Here is a 21,187-nt window from a genome sequence, read left to right as displayed (position 1 = left end):
TCTTTCGAGTATGAAAAAGAATTGTTCAAGTGCTAGCCCTGGCTTTAGACTAACAACGTCGGATTCTCTCTCGTAGCCTTCGACATCGACTGATGATTTCGAGCACTGAATGGTGACCAAAAAGCCTAGGTAATGAGATGGAGAGCACGTGAGGTCCACATTCCCCGGATTCCGATCAGAGGGCGTGACGTAGTGAATGCGATTTTCCACATGGATGATTGTAAGTAGGATCGACCTGCCCTCTCTTGATCAACACTCTCTCGATCAAAATCCCTAAACAAACCCATGTCCTCACCTAATAGAAAATGCCAACCACCGCCCTGACAGACCTCCCACCTGAACTACTAGACCACATCACGACCTACCTTCCAACCGCAAACTCCCTCGCAAACCTCAGCCGCACCTCCAAAACCCTCCATACATTCGTCGAAACCAACGCCTGGCGCACTTTCGCCGATCAGCGCTTCCCATCCCTCTGTCCGCATTCCTCACGTTCCTGGAAACTCACCGCCCGCTCCCTTACAAGCCTATCGCGAGCATGGGATCGCCGCGCCTTCGTCGCCCGATACATTGAGCCCCACGGAGACATCACGTCGTTTCCTGGGAGGAAGAAAGTCGAACGATGGAAAAGGCCAAGGGGGCAGACGATTGGCTTCACACCACACTTGGATGTTTACGAGCAGGACCTCACTCGGGGCGGGAAGAGGGAGGTGCTGGCGTACAGTGCTGGCGCGGAAGTGTGTGTGCGCATCCGCGAGTGGCGCGTTGGGAGGCTGGGCAAGGAGGGTGAGAAGGTCAGGTGGCGGACGTATAGACCTTTGTCGGCGTATGAGGGGCGGGATGACATCACGACTGTGCATTTGCTCAGGCCAAAGGGCGAGGAGCTGGATGTGAGGGTTGTGACGGGAACTGCGAATGGGGATTTGCAGGTCTTGAGATTGCTGGAGGGCGAAGGGGAGGATGTGGAGAAGGCATATCTTACCACTCAAGGGCAGGCTGTGAGGTCTTCGAGTCTGCTGCAGCAGGAAGGCCGGCCTGGTTTGCTGGCTGCTGAGGTGGGCGATTCGAAGATCTGCTTGTATCCTTTGCAGGACGGCCAGCATAAGATCGCGCCGAGCAGCCAGATAGATATCAAAAGCGCCGCTCTGGAGAACGGCAATGTGCTGAGCAAAGCATATCGTCCCTGGTCTACCAACTTTCTTTCTGAATCCCATCTGGCAGTCGGGCTGGGCCCGAGCGAAGAGCCTATACACATCTACACCGTCACACCCTCTGGCCTCTCCAACGAACACGTTCGCAAATTCACTCTCGCCTCCGATACCGACTTCGACGACCGATCAGACGAAATCGCCCCAGGCGGCGTCGCAAGAAAGCCCCTCAGCTCCGTCTACCCCATAGCTCCTCTCCCTCCCTCCTCCGCAACCAGCACCCACGACAGCCAAACCTTCCTCTCCGGCGCCTACGACGGCATCGTCCGCCTCCACGACCTCCGCTCCCCCCGCGACGTCGAAGCAACCTACACCGACCCCACCGACGACAGCGCAATCTACTCCCTCCTCCCCCACGGCCGCGAATCCCTCCTCGTCGGCTCAAACAGACACAACCTCCTCAAAGTCTTCGACCTCCGCCTGGGAGCAAAATGCTACTCCTACCTCGCCGCGCAGCCCTCGGCAGCCGCCCCTCCGCCTTCCAGCGACTGGTCTCTCTTCCTCAAACCTCACGCCTCCTCATCCTTCTCCGCGCACTCGAACTCCCACTCCCAGCCCTGGGGCCAGCGCCCCCGCCGCGCCCCGGAAAGCAGCGTCTACACCCTCGCGTCCGCGTCGCCGACGTCCCCGCACGTCTTCGCCGGCATCGAGAACAACGTCGTCGAGATGGCGTTCGCGGACGTGCGCGACGGGCATCCGGATCCGAGCTATTTTAGGCCTTGGAGGGGGGCTGGCAAGAAGGGCAAGGGAGGGGATTGTGCGGACTGGAATGGGTGGAGGGCGAGGGAGGTTATCGATCTGGCTTGTGTGGAGCAGAGGGCTGATGTGAGGTTGTGTGTGCAGAGGGGTTTGGGGGATGGGGTGGGTGAGGGGCAGGGAGAGGGGGTTGAGGGGTTGGATTGGAGGTGGAGGAGGGGTGGGAGTTGATTTGTTTGTTTCTGGGGTTTGGATGTTTCCACTTTTGGCATATGATAATATACTACTACATCATAAATCCTGGGAGACTGAGACTTACGAAGGTTAATTAGGGTATGAGGATGATGGCATAGACTTCATTACACTTGGGGCTGTTTTGTTTCGTTCCTCGATGTAGGGCATATTGCACCGCATGGAAATGCTCATTTTCCTGTTGTGGCTTCCTGTGAGGGTTTACACGAAACGACAGGTCTCTCAAGCCGATGTATGCTTGATGCTCAATTGCAGATTTCCCGCACCCACATGGTCTGCGGCTGGAGATCACGATGGGAGGGGTTTTAGGAGGTGGAGGAGGGGGGTGTGAGGAGGGTGCCGTGGTGATCAGGAGGGCAGGTGTGAGCGCTGAGCGGAGATTGTTTGTCGATCGGATTGTGTGGTCTTGCGTTCTGTCAGGTGACTGCGGTTCGCGAATCGCGATTATGTCAAGTTACCTCAACACACTCTTGTATGTCCACTTGTGCTATACCCTCAGTATCTGAATCGTTGTCTCGTCAATGTCACCCCTCAAACTCCGCCGCTCGTACGCTTCTGCAGTCTACGACCCTTTTCCTCTGATTAAGTCTTCCAAGCTACTTCGAAGTTTACTTCAGCTCAAAAGTACATTCCCTGCCCTCGCAAGTCTTGGCGTCCTCGGCCGTCTCGACCTCCTCGAGATGACCGTTGGAGAGGCGGTACAGGAGACCGTGAATCTTCAGGCCACGCTCCTTGATGGCATCGACGACGGTCGGGATGCGCCTCAGGTTGTCCACGCCGAGCTGGACGTTCAGCTTGGCCATCGCGTCCTCCTTGTCCTCGCCGCTCAGCTTGTTCAGGGTCTCGGCGTGCTGCTCGCGCAGGTGGCGCATGGGCTGCAGCCAGACGTCGAGGATGTCCAGCTTGTTGTTGGCCAGGGTGGCCTTCACGCCACCGCAGGAGGTGTGGCCGCACAGGACGATGTGCTTGATCTTCAGGTGCTTGACGCTGAACTCGACGGCGGACAGCAGGGCGACGTCGGTCGGGTTGATGACGTTGGCGATGTTGCGCAGCACGAAGACCTCGCCGGGCTTCTTGCCCAGCACGGTGGTCTCGGGCACGCGCGAGTCGCAGCATCCGATCCACAGGATCTCGGGGGTCTGGCCCTTGGCGCTGTTCTTGAAGAACTCGGGGTCCTTGGAGGCGATGTCGCTGGCCCAGATTTTGTTGGCGGCTAGGGAGGCCTTGAAGGTGTCATCTGGGGAGGCATGGCGGGTTAGCGTGGGTGGGAGGAGCGGTGCTGGCGACCGTGGATGGTGAGTGTGCAGCGGTGCAGCGGTGCAGCGGTGCGAGGTGGGTTTGAAGGATTGGGAGGCGTACGGCTGCGCGCGTATGACTCGTGGAATGGGCGACAGGGTTGGGTTTGGCGATGCTTTGGCGCGGTGGAGGCGCTGCATGGGTGGGCGAGGGCGGCTCCGAACTGCTGGAGTGCCGGTCGGCGAGCTGCGCGCCAGGCCAGCGGAGCGAGCGAGGCCATTGGGGTGTTTGGGGGGGTTGCAGGGTGCAGAGGGAGGTGGTGGAGGGCGGGTAGGGATTGGGCGGGAGCGAGCAAGGGATAAACTTCCGTTCACGTACCGCCTGCGGATGCCATGGTCGGTGGTCGCTGCGCTGGTGTAGCGTGGGAGGGCTGGAGGGGGGGAGTCTTCGCTTGGTGGTGTTTGTGATACAGTATACGATGTGAGTAGATGAGAGTCGAGCGAGGCTGCCGGCCGGTCGGGAAGAGAGGGCAGACGGGCTTATAGTGGGTGACTGCGGCGCGGTGATCGGGCTGGGGAGTTGGAGCCTCTCGCTGGTTGAGCTGCCGCTCCCCAATTCTCCCCACGCCGACTTGGCCGTCGATCGGTATGGCTTATCAGCCGCCTCAGGCAGGACGCACAAGGCACCCCGCCTGCTGCTGCTGCTGCTGCTCCTCCTCCTCCTCCTCCTCCTCCTCCCGACGCCGTGCATCTCCAAGCCTTCCGCGCCTCCTGCTATGCTTGGCGCATGCACGCATATATCGTGATCTGCGTCTAGTCGCGACTCACACCCGGCGTGGTGGAGGATTCAGGCACACGCCCGGTACATCTCGTCGAGTCCTGCGGCAGGCGAATGGAGCCGCGGCGTCAACCCCACCCGTTCTCCGATCCCTGACAGGGAGACACCCGCTCTGCTTCTCACCAGCATGCCAACTGTCTTTGTAAGATGCGACACCATGTAACGGTCTCTGCGTTTTCTCATGCCGGCGTAAGATAACACACAACGCATCTCGAGCCTCGCTGCCCTACAGGTAGGTCACATCAAGAGGGCGCTCCGGAGAGGACCGTCCAACACGTGAGAACACAAGGTAATAGATAAGGCACGGCTGGCACAGCGTTGTCCGCTTGTTCGGTGCCATCGACAAAGTCGTTCAGATGAGGCACACCTTCTGATATTAGCATCACTTGATGTTGGCATTCACTGTCAACTCACCACCGTCTCAGCGCTGTAAGCATCTCGGTCGCCGCTCTTCTTGTCGCCAACCTCCTCGCTTGACAACGTCCAAGCCCCGCACGCAGGAAGCAGCGCAACGACAACCTCCGCTCCCAAACCCCACGCCATCCAAGTATTCACCATCACCACCACGTCCTCCTCATTCACGCCGACATCACGCTTGTCCACCCAACTCACCTTCAAAATTGCGGCCATGCCACCGCAGCAGCCCATCTACATCCTTGGCGCTGGCATCGCCGGCCTCTCCCTAGCTCAATGCCTTCGCCACAGAAACATCCCTTCAGTCGTCTTTGAGCGCCTCTCGCACGACGCCAACCGGCCCGCATACGGCATCACTCTGCACAAACGTGTCTACCGGCCGCTCCTGACCGCTTTGGGAATGACGGAAAACGATTTCTTTCAGCGTGTTGCCTTGGAGGCGCCTGATCGCGGCGGCACGGTGCACGACCGCGACACGTTGAGAGTCAACCGCATGGCCCTCGAGAGGGAGCTGCGCCGCGGGCTCGACATCAGGTGGGCGAGCAAGCTGAAGCATCTGCGTGACCTCGACGACGGCGTCGGTACTATGGAATTCGATCACTCCCTGCGTGCTCCCTTCCTCTCTCAACCGTACCGCTTCCTCGTCGCCGCCGACGGCGTGCACTCCACCGCTCGCTCTCACCTCCAACTCTCCGACCCATCCACCAAGCTCAAAGTTCTCCCGTACGTTGTCTTCAACGGTCGACGCCGCTTACAAAGCTTTGACGTCCCGCCCAGCCTTCTCCAAGCCTTCGAGCGCCCATCCGGAATCTCGCACACCCAGGGCGACGTCCTTCTCACCATCACCGCTGACTCATACAACCCTTACACGCGCAAGACGGGCGTCAGCTATACCCTCTCCCGGCCCGCACGCCCCGGCGATGAATTTCTTCTCGACCGCGACGTCTCCGATGCTCGAGCGAAAGCAGCGTGTTTCAAGCACGACATCGAAGCCCTGGCTCCCTTGCCTCCGCCTTTCGCATCCCTCTTCTCTATCGGCAAAGCGAGCGATGACCGCTGGCTGCACTGGCTCATGCGCTCGCTTGTCGTGGATCGAGCCGTCCTGGCGCGAGCTGCGAGGGAGAAGGGCGTCTTGTTGATTGGCGACGCGGCTCACGCGCAGCCCGTTCCTGGCAATGGGGCGAACTTAGCTATCGAAGATGCGTTGGAGTTGGCGGCGCGGATTGGGGACGACGGGGAGGTGGATGTGGAGGGGTTTTTGGAGGCGAGGGAGCAGACATGGCTTGAGGGGAGGAGGGTGGCGGAGGAGTACTTGAGAGAAGTGCATTCTGGTGATGAGAGTGAGACGGCTAAGCTGTGAGGTGGCTTGGTGTGCATGGGAAAAGTTTCTTTTTTTTTTTTTTAATATTGATGTCCCAGGGCTCTCGACACCAAGGCCGTCAACTACGACCTCACGAACTTCGATACCCGCCTCTTTGCAGTCCAACAGAGACCACAAATCAACACCACCCGCCCTCACCATGGAACCTCCTTCCCAGTATACGTGAAAAACCGCCCATTATCCCCCTCCCCAAGCCCGTGCACGCACGCCAGCATCCCCCCAATACTCTCCTCCGCCTCCAGCACCGCCCCCTCCCCTCCCATCCGCGTCTTCACCCACCCGGGATCCATGCACACCACCACCGCCCCGCCGCCCAGCTTCTCCCGCACCTCCCCGCTCTGCTGCACCGTCAGAGCATTCAGCCCGGCTTTCGAAATGCTGTACGGCGCGCACTTGCGCGGCGTGATCGAGAGCGACACGCTCATGCTGCCGAGCCCGGACGACATGTTCACGATCCGCACAGTGGGCGACAGCAGGTTCTGCGCCAGCAGGTGTGCCGTCACTTGCGCGGGGCCGAGGACGTTGATCTGCACGTTTTGGGAGAGCGCTTCGGCCGTCATGCTCAGGCTCGTTTGCGAGGGCGCCGTGTTGGTCCCGGCGTTGTTGAGGAGGTAGTCGATGTTGAGGTCCTTGGGAGTCAAAAGGGTCGCGGCGGAGGTGGCGAAGGCGCTGATTGAGGTCGCCGAGCTGGTGTCGCAGGGCAGGATGTGCGTTGTTGCGGAGGCGATGGAGTGGAGGTCGCTCAGGTCGGTTTCTGGAGCGCGGACGGTGGCGAGGATGGTGTTGGAGGGGTTGGAGGCGAGTTGGCGCGTGAATTCGAGGCCGAGGCCGCGGTTGGCGCCTGTGGGGGGGTTGTTAGAGGGGGGTTTAGGGGGTGTTCATTTGTGGAATGAGGTGTACAAACCGGTTACGACGTAGACGGGCATTTTGTGGGATGTCTGATGGTGTGTTTGAGAAAGATGGCTGGCTTTGACGCTGGAGAATGAAGTAGAATGTGACGGGTTCAAGAAATCGGTAGCATTATATCTTCTCCTGCTTTGCTCCTCTCGCATAATAGTACATGCGGGGTCTTCAAGACGGCTTGCTGCTAGACGAGCCCTCGGTGTCCGTTACTGGAAGCTGCTCTTGCGGCTAAACAAGCCGCTCAGCTCTAATTACCCGGCCGTCACTATGTTGTGATGGACGAAAGTAGGCCCAACTTCGCCATCTCTTCATGTCCTTTCTCTGGAGACCTGCAAAAGCTTGTCTCACCCTGCAAAAGCTTGATTGCGAATCCCTCCGGTCGCACTTTATGACAATGGTTTTTCCTGGAATACCATGCGCAGTATATTCTCCGTATCAGTCTCTCCAGCTTGCGTCATTTTATTTGCCGATCATGGTATCCCCAGTTGCCGCGGCGTGCCTTCTTTTCCCTTTTCTGCATTTCCAACGCTAGAGCGCGGAAAATCTCGCTAGCACGAATTTACGTGGTGAAGAGCGTGTCTTCTTCGCGCAGGTACTCGCCGCAGTCTGCTTGCCTAAACACAACGATACCGGTCGGATCCAGCCTTCTACCCTCAGCAGTGGAGCGCGCAGTGACACCGAAGCCCTGCAATGATTCGTCAGTCCTGTGATGTCTCTGTGCAGGGCGGTTTCAAATTTGACATACCAACGGAGTGTCGTTCATGCTAAGCACAATCACACCCTGGTGCTCGGGGCAGTCCTCACTCCAGCGACCAACATGCGCCTTGACAACGTGGCCGCCGTACAGGAACGGCATCTCGCCGTTCGCCTTGACCCACACCTTGTACCTCGCGTGCGGCGCGATGATGTCCAGCGCCGTGATGTGCATCCTGAACTTGCCGGTCTTGGTGAACTTTCCAATGCACGTTCCGAGAGAGAGAAGGCTTTCGCGAGCCACCGAGGTCGCAAGGTTCGCTAGCGATTCCCGCACGTAGTACACGCGATCTTTTTGCACGCGGAAGACATAGCGCTCCGGTTGCGATTTGGCGCCGGGCGACGGCGCGGTGTCGGTGAGCAGGTTGTTGAGCGAGCGGCCGGTGTAGTTGGCCAGCTTCTCGAAGAGCGTCTTCGTCTCGGTGTCTGTTAATTGACGCATGGCGAGGTGTTTTTGCTGTTGTGTGTGTATTGTTCCGGCGAGAAAGACAGGCGCGGCCTTCGAACTTGGGCGCCCTGCGGCTCGCCTGCTCCAGAAAAATTCCAGGTCCCTGCCCTTCTTCCCCCGCAAATGCCGCGGCTGCAAGATTTCGCGTCGCGCAAAGCTTCAACAATTTTTGGATCGACACCTTCACAGACAAGAACACCAAAAATGGCGAGAGAACCGGCGGCTAAGAAGAGGCGCTTGAGTCCTCCTGGAGATGAGGCGAATGGCGCACCTGGATTCGCTCGCTGGAATCTGGAGCAGGATTATGAGAAGAGAGCGCGCAAAGGAAAGAAGGAGGCGAAAAACCAGAAGCTGCCCATCAAGACCGCTGAGGGCGCTGTAGTGGAGCCAGAGGAGAAGGCGCCTGCGCCTGTACAAAAAGATGATGACGAGGACAGCTTTCTTGCAAGCGATGACGGAGAGGAGGAGGAGGCAGAGGTACAGGAGAAGCCTGAGGAAACCGGACCGAAGCTGTCGTCCAAGGAAGAGATCCTGCAGGCAAAGGAAGAATTGGCGCGGATAGCCAGTGTTATGAGCGAGGATCCGGAAGACAACATCGCTTTGCTTGCGTCGCTGGCTGAGATCACAATGTCAAAGAACGTCACAGTCAAGAAGCTGGGACTAGGTACAATGCTGGCAATTTTCAAGGACATCATCCCCGGATACCGCATCAGACCTCTTGGACGGGACGACTTGACGGCCAAAGTGAGCAAGGATGTCAGGAAACTCCGCTCTTTCGAGCAGGGTCTTTTGAATGGATACAAGAGTTATCTTCAGGTTTTGAAAGGACTAGCAAAGGGCAGCTCTTCTGACGACAAGGACGCGGCAGGCCTCGCTAGCGTCGCTATTTCCTGTGCGTGCACACTGCTGGAGAACGTCTCGCACTTTAACGAGCGGAGTGTGCTCGTCGCCATTGTTGTGGGAAAGCTCTCTCTGCGGATGCCTTCTGCGAAGGACCAGGACTACACTCGCTGCTTGAACGCGCTGGAACATACATTTCGGGAAGATGATGATGGCTACATCAGCTTGGAAGTCGTCACACAACTGACGAAAATGATGAAATCACGCAACTACCAATTCCACGAAAGTGTGCTCAACTCGCTTCTTCACCTCCGACTTCTGAATGAGTTCAGCGGTAAGGCATCTAACGAGCGCGTCGACAAAGCTGCGAGAGAGGAAGAGCCTGCCAAGAAACCTGCGCAGAAGAAAGTCTTCCGAACAAAGCGTGAGCGCAAGGTGATGAAGGAGCGCAAGGCAGTGGAGAAAGAGATGTCCGTCGCCGATGCTGCTGTTTCATTTGAGGAGCGCGACAAGAATCAGGCAGAGACGCTAAAATTGGTCTTCGTTGCCTACTTCCGCATTCTCAAGGCTCGAGTTGATCACCTGATGGGCGCTGTATTGGAAGGCCTGGCTCGCTATGCACATTTGATCAACCAGGAATTCTTCGGTGATATTCTCGAAGTGCTGAAGGATCTGATCAACGAGGCATCTGTCGACCTGCACACTGAGACCGGCGATGACATCGATGAGAACCGCAACGCCACTCGCGAGACTCTTCTCTGCATCACGACAGCCTTCGCTTTGCTGCACGGCCAAATGGATGTCATCAAGTCCGCTTCCTCCCTCCACCTCGACCTCGACTTCTTCATCAAGCACCTCTACAACATCATCCTACCTCTATCTCAGGACCCAGACCTCGAGCTTAGCGCCAAGAATGGCCATGCTCGCGATCCCAATGGCCTATCCATTCCCGCCGCCGCTGGCACGAAGGTCAACGTGGCGACAACAACAGTTCTCTTTCTCCGCTCCCTGCAGTCTGTCCTGCTCCCACCCACCAACACACGCTCTGTGCCTCCGCTTCGCATCGCCGCTTTCGTTAAGCAGCTATGCACCGCCGCGCTGCACCTGCCCCAGAAAAGCTCCGTAGCTACTATCGGCTTGCTGCAGCAGGTCAGCAAAGTGCACTCTAAGAAGATGATGGCTTTGTGGCACACGGAGGACAGGAAGGGCGACGGCGTGTTTGATCCGCTGGCCAAGCTGGAGAGCGCAAACCCAATGGCTGCGACGGTTTGGGAGGGCGAGCTGCTGAGGTTGCATTTTGATCCGAAGGTTAGGGAGACAGCGAGGCTGTTGGAGAAGAATATGAATGATGGGTAGATCTCGTATCAAGATCTGAAGATGTACATACTTTGATGTATAATAGCTGCTGCTAGACTCACCGTGTCGTCGAGTCATTCTGTTCCCGTTTGGGCTCGCAAAGTCTCTTGCTTGGTCATTGGACCTTGACCTCTTAAAATCTGGAGTCGCATGAGACGACATGCCATCGACGGTAATCACTGCGATTGCGCCGCAGCTCGCCCGAAATAGCAGCCCTTGTGTAAGGTGGCGTTTCAAATACCAGTTGCCTCGATCAAGGCCAGGGCGTAAAGATGCAGCCTGAAAAAGATCGCATGACGTCCACAGTCTGAGTCCCGGAAGTATCGGCTTGGGCATCTGCTCAATTTTAGGATCGGTAAGGCTCTTATGCCAGCTGCGGCTGTGATCGGTGCGACGGTCTTTGAGGCTGTGAATGCGAACGGTGTTGGTGTCACCGAGGTTAAGACTTCCTTTTGGCTGCGACATTGACCGGTCTGCCTTGCGAAAATATCATGATCACTGCGCGAATCCGATACCTACCTGCAGGTCTCACGGGTTGGTCGCAAACTCCTCTTACGGGGTCATGAAGTACTTCGAGGCTGTCTTGGAACACTTCACAGCCTCGCGTCACCGGAGGGTAGCGTTCTATAAATTATCGTTTGCTTCCTGGATACCTTTCTGTCTCTTCCCATTCAAAGCACAATTTTGGATTGACCACTAAGCTACAGCAGTGTCTTACCGATCTCCATACTGCCACCCGATACACTGGTCCATACGACTCAACCACCCAAAATGCTTGGACAAACCGTTCTAAATATCGCCTTAATCGCGGCCATGACTACCTTGACAGCAGGCTCTGCCGTGAACATAGCAATTTGCCGGTCCAAAGTGGACGGAGTCGCTTTTCCACGCAGCATACAAGGTACTTTAGTGGAATTCGCAAGGGATTGTGCTCAAATCAACCTTACTGTTATAGGCTTCTGCGACGTCGGCGCATCCGGCGGACGGAATCAACTCCTCTTCGGTGAATCTCTAATTGTTGCCCTGCGGAGTGGTTCGATACAGAGTGACGCTCCTTACACACAGCACGGAGAGGGAGTCGTCTGCGCTTTGGACCTCAGCACACACCAGATCACTGCGTCGTATTGGGGCGGCACTCATGCCAAATCTATGAATGATTGCAGGGAGACGCAGTACGGCGACCAGGCCCAGAACTTCTGCCTCGCACATGGATTTGACAATCCAAGCACTGACAGCTTCACTATTTCTTGCCCGGGCTTTCCAATGGAGCCGAGTTCACGTACTGATGATAGATGTCTGGGACACATCGGAGAATGACGAGAAGACTGATCCGAAGGGAGAGTTTGTTGTCAGAGAACATCGCAATGTCGAGATCATCTTTCGCAGCAACCTTTAAACGACACCTCGGACATATTTATCACCAATATAGACAATAGGAGCCATCATGCTTCACGTACTTTATTTCGTGGTACTAATCTCTATATTCATCTGATCGTATAATAAGATTTATTGTACTGCTTCCTCCTAGACAGCCTTGCGCCCCATGCTAATTCGCCACGAAAATGAAACACAAATCAATCAGTGCAGTATGTGCTCTTGCTCCTCAGCCAGCCTCCAAATCTCCAAAGAGTAAGCGGTGCAACCACCCCCAAGAACAGACTCACGAAACCCAGCAAGCTATTGCCCCATCCGACACCAAGCACATCGTACATACGCGGCGCAAACAGCGGGAATGAAAAACCCGCCATGGTCCGCACAAAAGCCGCGGCGCCCGTCGCACTCGCAGCATAGGTCGTGTAGGTGTCGACGACGTACGCTTGCGCACAGTTGAAGCAGACGATCAACCCTATGGCGAAAATGCAGGTGCCCAGGTTTGGCACGAACCAGTGCACTTGTTTCTCTGCTGACCAGCCGTAGATAAAGAGGCCAATGGGAATAAGAAGGCTGAAGGGGAGGACCAGCGGAAGTCGGTATTCCGGAAGGCCTTTGGTCGGATCGTGGGTGAGGCTGCGGTTGGTGCCGCGGGATGGGAGGGGTTTACGTGGGATCACAAAAGTTTGCTTGATAGACGGGCTGGATGTCAAGAGGGACTTTTGGTCGTTAGTCTTGTCTGCATTGCGAAGCATGCGGATGCGAGCCCATGTGTGGCGCGAAAAGACCGCGGCAGATGGGTCGATCTGGTGGGTTTTACACCAAGTGTAAATCTATTTCAGCATTAGACAGGGTTCTTATGTTGTAAGTAAGGCTACAATTGCAACTGACCTTATCCTGCATGATGCCAGAAATCTGTAGACCGATTACGAAGCCGACACCCAGAGATAGGTAGTTCAAACTTGCACGACCAACGCTCTGGTCGTAGGCACCTTCAAAGACGCGGTTGAATGTTGCCAACACCAGGTACATCAAGCCGTACTGGTAAGCGCGGAAGAGAGCCATAGCCTGCAGGGCGGGCTGAGTGAAAAGCATTATCAGTGGACGGACCAGACTCTTCATGATGAGCTTCTTCATCGAATGGTCAGGGCCCTGCCATTTTGTGTGGAGCTCGTTGTTGCCTGTCAACTTCTTGAGCTTGGCTGCTTTCTTAGTCAGAATGGCGGGTGCGAAAGTCTCTTTCAATAAGAAGACACAGGCCACTTGGACAGCGAGGTCGAAGATGGAGGTCGCCCAAAAGACCCATCTCCAAGTAGTGAATTGTGTGAGATAACCTCCCATGATCGGCGCAACAGCCGGCGATAAAAACGGCATCAAACTGTAGATGGCTGTGGCCGCTCCGCGGTCCCCTGCTCTGAAGCAGTCGCTCAGGATACCTCCACCGATGGCTTGCGGAGCGCTTCCGCCGATACCGCTGAGGAATCTGAAGGCCATCATCTGCTGCTTGGTTTTCGCAAAGCCGCAGACTGTGTTGAAGAGGAGAAATATCAGGTTCGCGGACTGCAATACCCGGACCCGACCAAAGACCTCTGACATTGGACCCCAAACGAAAGGGCCGATGGCAAAAGCGAGCAAGAAAATCGACATGACTAGGAATTGCTCAATGTCCGATTCGATGTCGAATTCGTCTGCTATCGTGTCGAGCGCTGGCGCGACCATGGTCGACGCCATGGGTGCTATGAACGCGAACATTGCTACCAGAATGGTAGAAGCCCATCGCCGATGTCGAGGCCAGTTGTGTGGATTTGCCGGATCATCGGTTGAGTCCCAGGTCACCAGGTTCGGGTCCCTAATTGACCGACTACTTGGAGAGTGAACAAGTTTGGCGGGCGATGCTCTGAGAGTGCGCCGAGAAGATGGTTTGGTCAAACTTTGTTGTCTGTCGGCGGATGGCGTCCAGAACGAGTTCGTCATAGTCCGTGGTATTTGAGAGTATGTGAAGGGGATGTCAGATGGGAGGATCTGCTCGAAAGTGGGATCGTCAATCCCTCCATAGCTAGTATCTCGGCTGAAGTGACTGACGGCGTCCTCGAAATCGTATTCTGAGTCGGTATCGTATGAGTAGTCAGATTCGTCGATGTAAGCCTCGATGCCATGAGGTCGCAGCACGTCGTCCACCCTCAACTCGCTTGGGAGATTCAACTCGGGAAGTGTATACTGAAGTGAATCTCTCGAAAGCCGATCTTCGGATGGGTTACTTTCAACATCATAAGAGTTGTGTTCAGATGTTGGAGCGAAAGACATGACAAGTATGAGAACGACAGGAAGGAAACCTGGGAGGTTTGAGATGAACTAAACGAAAGTGTTGGCGCAGATATCTCTTGCACCGGGGTTGCCACCGACTTGCCTTAATACCGTGACCTTTCACCGACAACATATCCCCTTGAGGAGCGTAAACGCTTGGGCTGTCACTGTGCTGTCGAAAGTGGCTTGCGCCGTGCCGTTTCCGTGTGCTCAGCCAGCATCGCGGCGTCCACGGGCTGAACTATGTGGGAAACTCCAGCCCACGGGAGAAAGTATGCACTGCGCCTCGGATGCTTGCAGATCAGCCGCTCTCACGTGGTGGAGAATATTTTCCTAAGATTCAGAGCACATGGCAGTGCCTCATTGACTTTGACCACCAAGAGGGTCAGGTCGGGAGGTGAGGTTACGTCTTCGGGTGGCGGAGCGCCTCGCCGAGCACGTGCCGAGAGCGTGCCGAGCCACCTCATCTCTTGGATGTCCGACTCTCCATCTGCATTCATTCGACAACTCCCTCCAAAATAGCATTGCTGCGCTCTGAGATGCAGGTCAGCCCGTACTGATGGCCAGCACAGCAAGCGATCACGTTGATGCCTGTCTCAGGGAGCAAACGTGCCCTCAGCGCACTTCCTCCAACACCGGATCGCCTCAAGGCACGGCATCCTTAGACTTTCTTGACCTTGCGTCACTGGAAGAGTACAATGACACCCTCAGGCAAGCAGATTGGACGATTATAGTTGAGGCGCAAGGCACTGGCTATCTCTTGGGTCTCGAGGGTCGCGTGCTCGGTTTCCTCACTTGAGTGCCGCAGGCCGTACCTGAACTCTTTCCTTTGCCTAGGTGCAACATTTGCCATGAGATCGACGTCTTCTGCGGTCTAGCGGAGACGACAAAGTTCGAGACTGGAAGGCTGTGCGTGAACGCCATAGGCCAGCCTGCGCTACTCGACAATAGTTGCACCCTATCTCTCGTCACTACCCTACGAGGCGTTTCCTGGTAATAGCTGCAGGACAAATTTAGACCCGACCGCCACGTGCCAGGCGGTCAGATCCGCGCTGAAGCCCATTTGCTTGCCAGAGGCAGGCGCAGCACTGGTCACTTTTCACTCGCCGAGGTCGCGGTTCAGCTGCAGCCACAATGTCATTAGACACATTTTCATCTCTGAATGATGACGACGCTCGCGTGCTGTGTTACTCGAATGGATCTGAAACGAGCGGGAGCAATGCAGTGACTCCATCTTTAGTAACAATCAAACAATGAGACAACGCTGAGGAAACTTTGCCTGCGCCGGCTTTGTTGTGTCGTCTCATTCGGCGTTTTAACATCCTGAGAGATGGGAATGATAGTCCGAACAGAGGCGAGAGGCTATAAGAATCAGGCCGGCACCTTTGCCATAATCATCTCAATCATCGAATATCAACCATCAGTCTCACAGCAGACGAAACACCTAGTCTCTCGCTACTTTCAGTCGCTACAACATTTACACACTGATACGATCGTTCTGAGGTTTCGTATCAACCCACCTTCATCAGCCTAACACCAATACGTTCACGACGTCGGCAACAGCCAATATGTTCGCGCTCTTCAGACGTATCAGTTTCCAGAATCGTTCTCAGGCTCCACGCATCCTGGTCTGTCCTTCGGGATTCAAGGAGTCTCTTGACCCAAACACTGCAGCGGATTGCATTGAAGCTGGCATCAAGCGAGTGATGCCGCACGCAAGCATCGACAAAGCTCCCCTGGTGGATGGTGGCGAGGGTTTCACCAAAGCTCTGGTGACATCCACAGATGGAGAGCTCAATCACGTGGAAGTGGTTGGCCCTGTCGGAGACATGGTTCAATCCCACTGGGGATTTTTGGGCGGTGACCAGGATGGCACGGCTGTCATTGAGATGGCAGCGGCGGCAGGGTTGAGTCTTGTCCCCAGAAACAAGAGGAACCCCTTGTACACAACTACCTATGGTGTTGGTCAGCTGATCGCGGAGGCCCTTGACGCCGGCGCAGAGCACATTCTTATGGGCTGCGGCGACTCGGGCACATGCGACGGAGGTGTTGGCATGGCGCAAGCACTGGGAGCCCGCTTCTACAATGCTGACGGCAGCCTTGTGCCAAAAGCTTCTGGTGGAAAGGCTCTACCTAGCTTGTCGCGCGTCGACCTTACCGACCTGCACCCACGCCTGGCACAAGTCACCATCGATGCCGCAGTCAATTGGCACAATGTGCTTTGCGGCCCGAAGGGTGTCGCGCGTGTGTTCGGCCCACAGAAGGGTGCGTCTCCAACTGAAGTTGAAGAGCTCTCACACGCGATGGACCGCATCAGCGCTGTGGCCAAGTCGGCGCTGGGCGAGGACATCTCATTCGCGCCCGGTAGCGGTGCATCAGGAGGCCTGGGAGCTGGGCTTCGTCTCATCGGCGCCTCCTTGCACCCGCGCTACGACATCATCATGCGCTTCCTGGACATCGACTCATTGATCTCTGGTTGCAACCTCATTGTCACTGCCGAAGGCGGTATTGACTATCAGACGCCGCGCGGCAAAATTCCCAGCGAGGTTGCACGTCGAGCACGCATCCACGGTGTACCTGTTGTGGCTTTGGCTGGTACGATTGGCGAGGGTGCCGGCGTCAACTATGAAGCCGGCATTCACGCCTACGCTAGCATCGTACAGGGGCCGACCACCCTTGAGAACGCGATTGAGCAGGCGGAGAAATTGTTGGCGGATGCCGCTGAGAGCACCATTCGTATGATCCTGATTGGATGGACGATTGGACGCGCGACTACACCACCGAAAGAGGAGGAAGGAAAGACACTTGCGGTCACCAACGTGACTAAGGTGCACGCCGTCAATGCAGTCAAGGTCCCGATGAAAGAAGCGGAGGCCTTCTGAACTGGTTGTTGAACCACAATGGATACAAAGGCGGTTCAATAATAACAGTATGATGGGATGCTTTTATTGGGGATCGCAATTAGTACATTGATCACATAACGATATTTATGAATCTTTCTTCTCGACAAGACGTGGCTTGAGCACTCAGTCGTGGTTGATCACTGGCCGCAAGCCAGGTCTTCGGTGCCGACAAGCATTAGGCGATCCGCTCTGGTCGAGGCTTCATCGGCATGGACTTCGACATGTGCGCTCGATATTCTGGCCACAGCATGGCCATGGGCACCCTTGCACCCTTGCAGGTGGTTCCTGGGATGGTAGTGTTGTGAAGGCCTCGGACTCCTTGGATGTTTCGTCGGGCGAGCCCCGGCGACAACCCACCACGGCCTGGAAGATCTACAATCAAAACCCTAAACTTCCAAAATCCTGCGTCGAAGAGTTTCTAGGATTGTCCTGTGTGCACGAAGCGCCACTGACGCCGGTCGTGGGTGCATTAAGCTCGCAAGTCTATCTGGTAGGGCTGGCAGAGAGGCACAAGGGCAGATGCGCCGCGGACACGGCAGGGCGGACTTGGCTGTGCCGGGGGCGCTCTGGCCGTGCCAAGCATCCAAGAGGCTAGAGACTTGGTGCTGCTCTTACGGCTGCCATCTCCGACAACCCTTTGACATACCATTGCCAACTTCAACAAACGATCATCATCCGTCTGGTCCTGGCCTGCATGGTGGCGAGTCGCGGGTAATTGCCGGTCTTGACGAGATGTGAGATCTTGCTGGAGCGGCACGCAAAGGACACTGCTCCGGCCGCGCTGGGCATCCCAACACCACCAGGTGCCATTTGTCCTTGGCTTGAGGTCATCTTGCCATGGCTTCTGCATGGCATTTCGCGTCTTGATTGTTAGCGCTCCTTCGTCGGAACTAGGCCTCTCTCAACCCAGCTAGATCTACTTCCAATAGGTTTGCCACAGCGACAGCGTGATTTCAGCGGAAGCAACCATGCTGAAGATCCCGCCTGGCCCGCTGTCGTGGGTGTCGGCAGCTCCGCCGGTCAGCAAGAAAGAACAGAAGAACACCGGGTCTCGGTAAGTCGCCAAGCTACGCTCTGACGATGGCCACGCAGAGGCAGGCTCGCCCGTCGCATTTAAGCACAACTGCTCGTGGTGCCTTGACGGACGTGTCTGGACTTTTACTCTTTTTGGCTCGATCTTTTCCCCACGTACCTGGATCTGGACCTGCGGCTGCATTGTGACCGTGCCCGCGATTGGAAATGGCAACCGCGATGAACGGCATCAAGAAGGTCGGCAGGTGGCTTGCGCCGCCGCCCGACAAGTCTGCTGATGGCCGCGATCAATGGCCGTCGCGCGCGTCCTTTCTGCTGGCCGCAATGGGAGGTTGCGCCGGTATGGGAAATTTGATCCGATACCCATCCCAGGTGTACAACAACTATGGTTTACAATGGTTCATCCCGTATCTGATGACCGTCTTCCTCATCGCTATTCCCGTGCTCATGCTTGAGATCGCCATTGGCCAAGCGTACCGGGGAGGCTCTGTCGTCGCGTACAACACCATGCATCACCGCCTGAAGGCCACGGGACTTAATCTGATCTACGTTGGATTTGTGGTGGGGCCGTATTTTGCCGTCAATCTTGCCTGGATCATGTCGTACTTCCGCCGGTCGTTCATCAATCCTCTGCCTTGGCGGGACGATGCCGCCGACTACTTCATGACCAACGTAGTCGCGAATCAGGATCCGATCCCGCCTGGGGAGGGTGGAAATGATACTGGCTATGTTCAATTTCCCGGCGTTGGCATGGTGTAGGTCACAGCCGCTCAAGACCCGAGCCCGGCTCTCTGCGTGCTCGAACGTTTGCTGACAATGGCTCGCAGCGGCGAAACCACTGGATGGATGGTTTTCACCTGGTTCCTGGTCTGGATTTGTATTTTCAGGGTACGATCATTCTACATTGAAGGGAAGAGCGCAATTCTAACTTGCGATCGCAGGGCGTCGGCTTGACAGGAAAGGTTGTGTACTGGACCATGGGTAAGTGAATGATTGGCAGTGTTGAGCGAAACACGACTAATGTTGCGGAAGGCCTCCCCATCGTGGTCACAATTATCCTAGTCGGGCGATCGGTCTCTCTGGAAAACGCCGGCGAGGGTATCAAATACTTCTGGGCCACCTGGAGAGGCTCCGAGCTTGCGAAGGGTGAAGTCTGGCAGACTGCATGTGGTCAAGTCTTCTTCTCCACCGGTGTTGGTTTCGGCTACTTTACTTCGTACGCCTCCTACAATCGGAAGCATTCCAATGCCGTTGTGGATGCAATGGCAATCGTTGGCAGCAACGTCGCTTTTGAGAACATTGCCGCCTTCGCCGTGTACGGCGTTGTCGGATTCACGAGAATGTTCCCCGGACCCGACGTGCCAGACGTCGGAGGCTTTTCAATCGGTTTCCAGACGTTGCCGACTGCGATCGAACAGATGCCCGCCGCCAACTTCTGGGCGGTCTTGCTATTCTTTACATTGATGACACTCGGTTTCTCGTCCGCCTTTGCCATGCTTGACGCAGTTGTCACCTTGACCATGGACTCCGGCATCAAGTATTCTCGCCCCATCGTCGTGACGGCGCTCACGCTTCTCTCCCTCGCGCTTTCGCTGCCTTACTGCACAGAATTCGGATATTGGCTGCTGGATGGAGTCGATGTCTGGACTAACAATGTTGCCCTTGTGTTTGTGGTCTGGACCGAATGCGTTACCTCCACCACGGTCTACCGATGGAGAGATGTCGAAGGCCAGGTCGGGAAGGTGTCCTTCATCCTCTACCAAATTGCCTTCTTTGCTGGCCAGATCCTCGGGTGCGCCATCGGCCAAGGCGTGAGTGCTTGGGCAGGCGCTGTTACTGGTTTTGCAATCTTCATTGTCTTCACCGCTCTTGCACTGGCCCTTGCGAAGACGCCTGATATTCGCGCTCCGTGGAAGTTTGGGTCGAACGTCTTCCTCTCGAAGGTGTTCTACCTCGTCTTCTATTCCGTGAGTTTCTACCATTGATGTAGTCGAGGGAGATATACTGACATAAGCATCTTAGGGCGAGCAACTTCGCCGCGACTTGAACGTGATCGTTGGCACAGGCAAAAACTGGAACATCCCTGTCTTCTGGGGTCCCCTGGTCAAATATGTCTCCGGTCCCGTTTTGGCGATCGTCTTCTCCTTTTCATACCCCAATTTTGTCGCGTCAGGCACTCCACTCTCCGGCAAGACCAATCCGCTGCACATTCTTGGCTTCGGCGTCGGCCACGTCGTGCTCCTCATTTTTCTGCTAGGCTTTATGGTCCCGCGCTGGTTTAACGTCTTCATTCCTCCGCACCGCCGCAACGAAGGCCATATCCCGTACGCTCCCATGGTCACGCAGAACCCCGACGAAATGAACGAGACTACCGAGAGTGGAGATGGTGGAGACGTGGAAAAAGAGGAGGAGATTACCAAGCAGCCTTCTCCGGAGAACGGAAGCCTCAAAGGCGACAGCGCGCACGGCTCGATCAGTGCAACACCGAAGGCGGCGGGCTCGGGAGTCTTGTGAACAGTGTGGTGACGTGATTCGTGATGGATTAGGTTGTCTCGCTCCGGAGACTTGTATCAAAACGCTCGCTATTCCTCGCCCTTGTGGTGACATGCCCATTGCACCTCATGCAAACTTGTACAGCTGCCGGGATCTTCGACGGCCACCCAGAGCACCCGTACCTTTTCCAGCACATCAAAGTGATCGCGACTTCCTGGAACGCAGCTTCTATGGCTGCTGTAATGTCTTGTCCTTCACGACTCATCCAACCAATCTTGTCAGCTGACGTAGTGATGCAGGGGCAGAATGGCTTCTCGTTCGGGGGATCCAACGGCGGCGGAAGCCCGGCTTGCATTCAGCGAACACGGTAAGTGAACGTGTCCAGCATTATCAACCGGAGGCTTGCATTGGTGCCAATTAAGTAACTATATGTACAAAAAGGAAGGCAGATCGTAGAGCTATTCTTCCAGATGACTAGAGGCTCCAGTCCAACTCAACCTTTCGCTCAATTCCAGCTCAAGATCGATTCAAGTTCTCTTGCGCAACCCGCACAGCCTCACCGGCGGACACTCCTGTCCGGCAGGCCAGGAGGACTGCTGAAATATGTCTGCTGCCTGAGCTGCTGTCCAAACGCCTGAGCTAGTCTGGGGTTCTGCGGCGCTTGAGGCAAGGCTGCATTATTGGTGGCCGAGACTTGCAGTCCAGGCACCGGGAGCGATGGCGCTTGAGAGGGAACAGGAGCCGCCGTCGCGATGCGAGG

At 56.1% G+C, this 21,187-nt stretch overlaps 9 protein-coding genes across 9 annotated transcripts; 5 read left to right on the top strand and 4 right to left on the bottom strand.

The window, feature by feature from the left end:
* Positions 1-305: 305 nt before the first annotated feature.
* Positions 306-2,135, top strand: WHR41_07931 (uncharacterized protein; the record flags this gene model as incomplete). Its single annotated transcript, XM_069376535.1, has 1 exon — positions 306-2,135. One exon carries the CDS (start codon positions 306-308, stop codon positions 2,133-2,135), a length of 1,830 nt encoding a protein of 609 aa, XP_069226249.1.
* A 629-nt stretch (positions 2,136-2,764) lies between these two features.
* Positions 2,765-3,592, bottom strand: WHR41_07930 (uncharacterized protein; the record flags this gene model as incomplete). Its single annotated transcript, XM_069376534.1, has 1 exon — positions 2,765-3,592. One exon carries the CDS (start codon positions 3,590-3,592, stop codon positions 2,765-2,767), a length of 828 nt encoding a protein of 275 aa, XP_069226250.1.
* Positions 3,593-4,857: 1,265 nt separating this feature from the next.
* On the top strand, positions 4,858-6,003 carry WHR41_07929 (uncharacterized protein; the record flags this gene model as incomplete). Its single annotated transcript, XM_069376533.1, has 1 exon — positions 4,858-6,003. One exon carries the CDS (start codon positions 4,858-4,860, stop codon positions 6,001-6,003), a length of 1,146 nt encoding a protein of 381 aa, XP_069226289.1.
* A 155-nt stretch (positions 6,004-6,158) lies between these two features.
* Positions 6,159-7,076, bottom strand: WHR41_07928 (uncharacterized protein; the record flags this gene model as incomplete). Its single annotated transcript, XM_069376532.1, has 2 exons — positions 6,159-6,865; positions 6,929-7,076. 2 exons carry the CDS (start codon positions 7,074-7,076, stop codon positions 6,159-6,161), a joined length of 855 nt encoding a protein of 284 aa, XP_069226306.1.
* Positions 7,077-7,486: 410 nt separating this feature from the next.
* Positions 7,487-8,192, bottom strand: WHR41_07927 (uncharacterized protein; the record flags this gene model as incomplete). Its single annotated transcript, XM_069376531.1, has 2 exons — positions 7,673-8,192; positions 7,487-7,612 (listed from the first exon to the last, which is right to left on the bottom strand). The coding sequence occupies exons 1-2, from the start codon at positions 8,120-8,122 to the stop codon at positions 7,487-7,489; spliced, it is 576 nt and encodes a 191-aa protein (XP_069226305.1). The 5' UTR covers positions 8,123-8,192.
* A 140-nt stretch (positions 8,193-8,332) lies between these two features.
* WHR41_07926 (uncharacterized protein) lies at positions 8,333-10,324 on the top strand (the record flags this gene model as incomplete). The annotated part of the gene is made up of 1 exon (XM_069376530.1): positions 8,333-10,324. One exon carries the CDS (start codon positions 8,333-8,335, stop codon positions 10,322-10,324), a length of 1,992 nt encoding a protein of 663 aa, XP_069226268.1.
* Positions 10,325-11,769: 1,445 nt separating this feature from the next.
* WHR41_07925 (uncharacterized protein) lies at positions 11,770-13,999 on the bottom strand (the record flags this gene model as incomplete). Its single annotated transcript, XM_069376529.1, has 2 exons — positions 11,770-12,528; positions 12,587-13,999. 2 exons carry the CDS (start codon positions 13,997-13,999, stop codon positions 11,899-11,901), a joined length of 2,043 nt encoding a protein of 680 aa, XP_069226304.1. The 3' UTR covers positions 11,770-11,898.
* A 1,568-nt stretch (positions 14,000-15,567) lies between these two features.
* On the top strand, positions 15,568-16,881 carry WHR41_07924 (uncharacterized protein; the record flags this gene model as incomplete). Its single annotated transcript, XM_069376528.1, has 1 exon — positions 15,568-16,881. One exon carries the CDS (start codon positions 15,568-15,570, stop codon positions 16,879-16,881), a length of 1,314 nt encoding a protein of 437 aa, XP_069226303.1.
* A 667-nt stretch (positions 16,882-17,548) lies between these two features.
* WHR41_07923 (uncharacterized protein) lies at positions 17,549-20,551 on the top strand. The gene is made up of 5 exons (XM_069376527.1): positions 17,549-18,689; positions 18,762-18,822; positions 18,876-18,915; positions 18,967-19,901; positions 19,957-20,551. The coding sequence occupies exons 1-5, from the start codon at positions 18,142-18,144 to the stop codon at positions 20,446-20,448; spliced, it is 2,076 nt and encodes a 691-aa protein (XP_069226267.1). The 5' UTR covers positions 17,549-18,141; the 3' UTR covers positions 20,449-20,551.
* The last annotated feature ends 636 nt before the right edge of the window (positions 20,552-21,187 follow it).

Source organism: Cladosporium halotolerans (genome assembly GCF_011745625.1).
Source record: "Cladosporium halotolerans strain TM138-S3 chromosome Unknown Sca38, whole genome shotgun sequence".
NCBI classification, from domain to species: Eukaryota; Fungi; Ascomycota; class Dothideomycetes; order Cladosporiales; family Cladosporiaceae; genus Cladosporium; species Cladosporium halotolerans.
The sequence above is the reverse complement of the archived record's forward strand: the minus strand, read 5'-3'. Positions and strand labels throughout refer to the sequence as shown.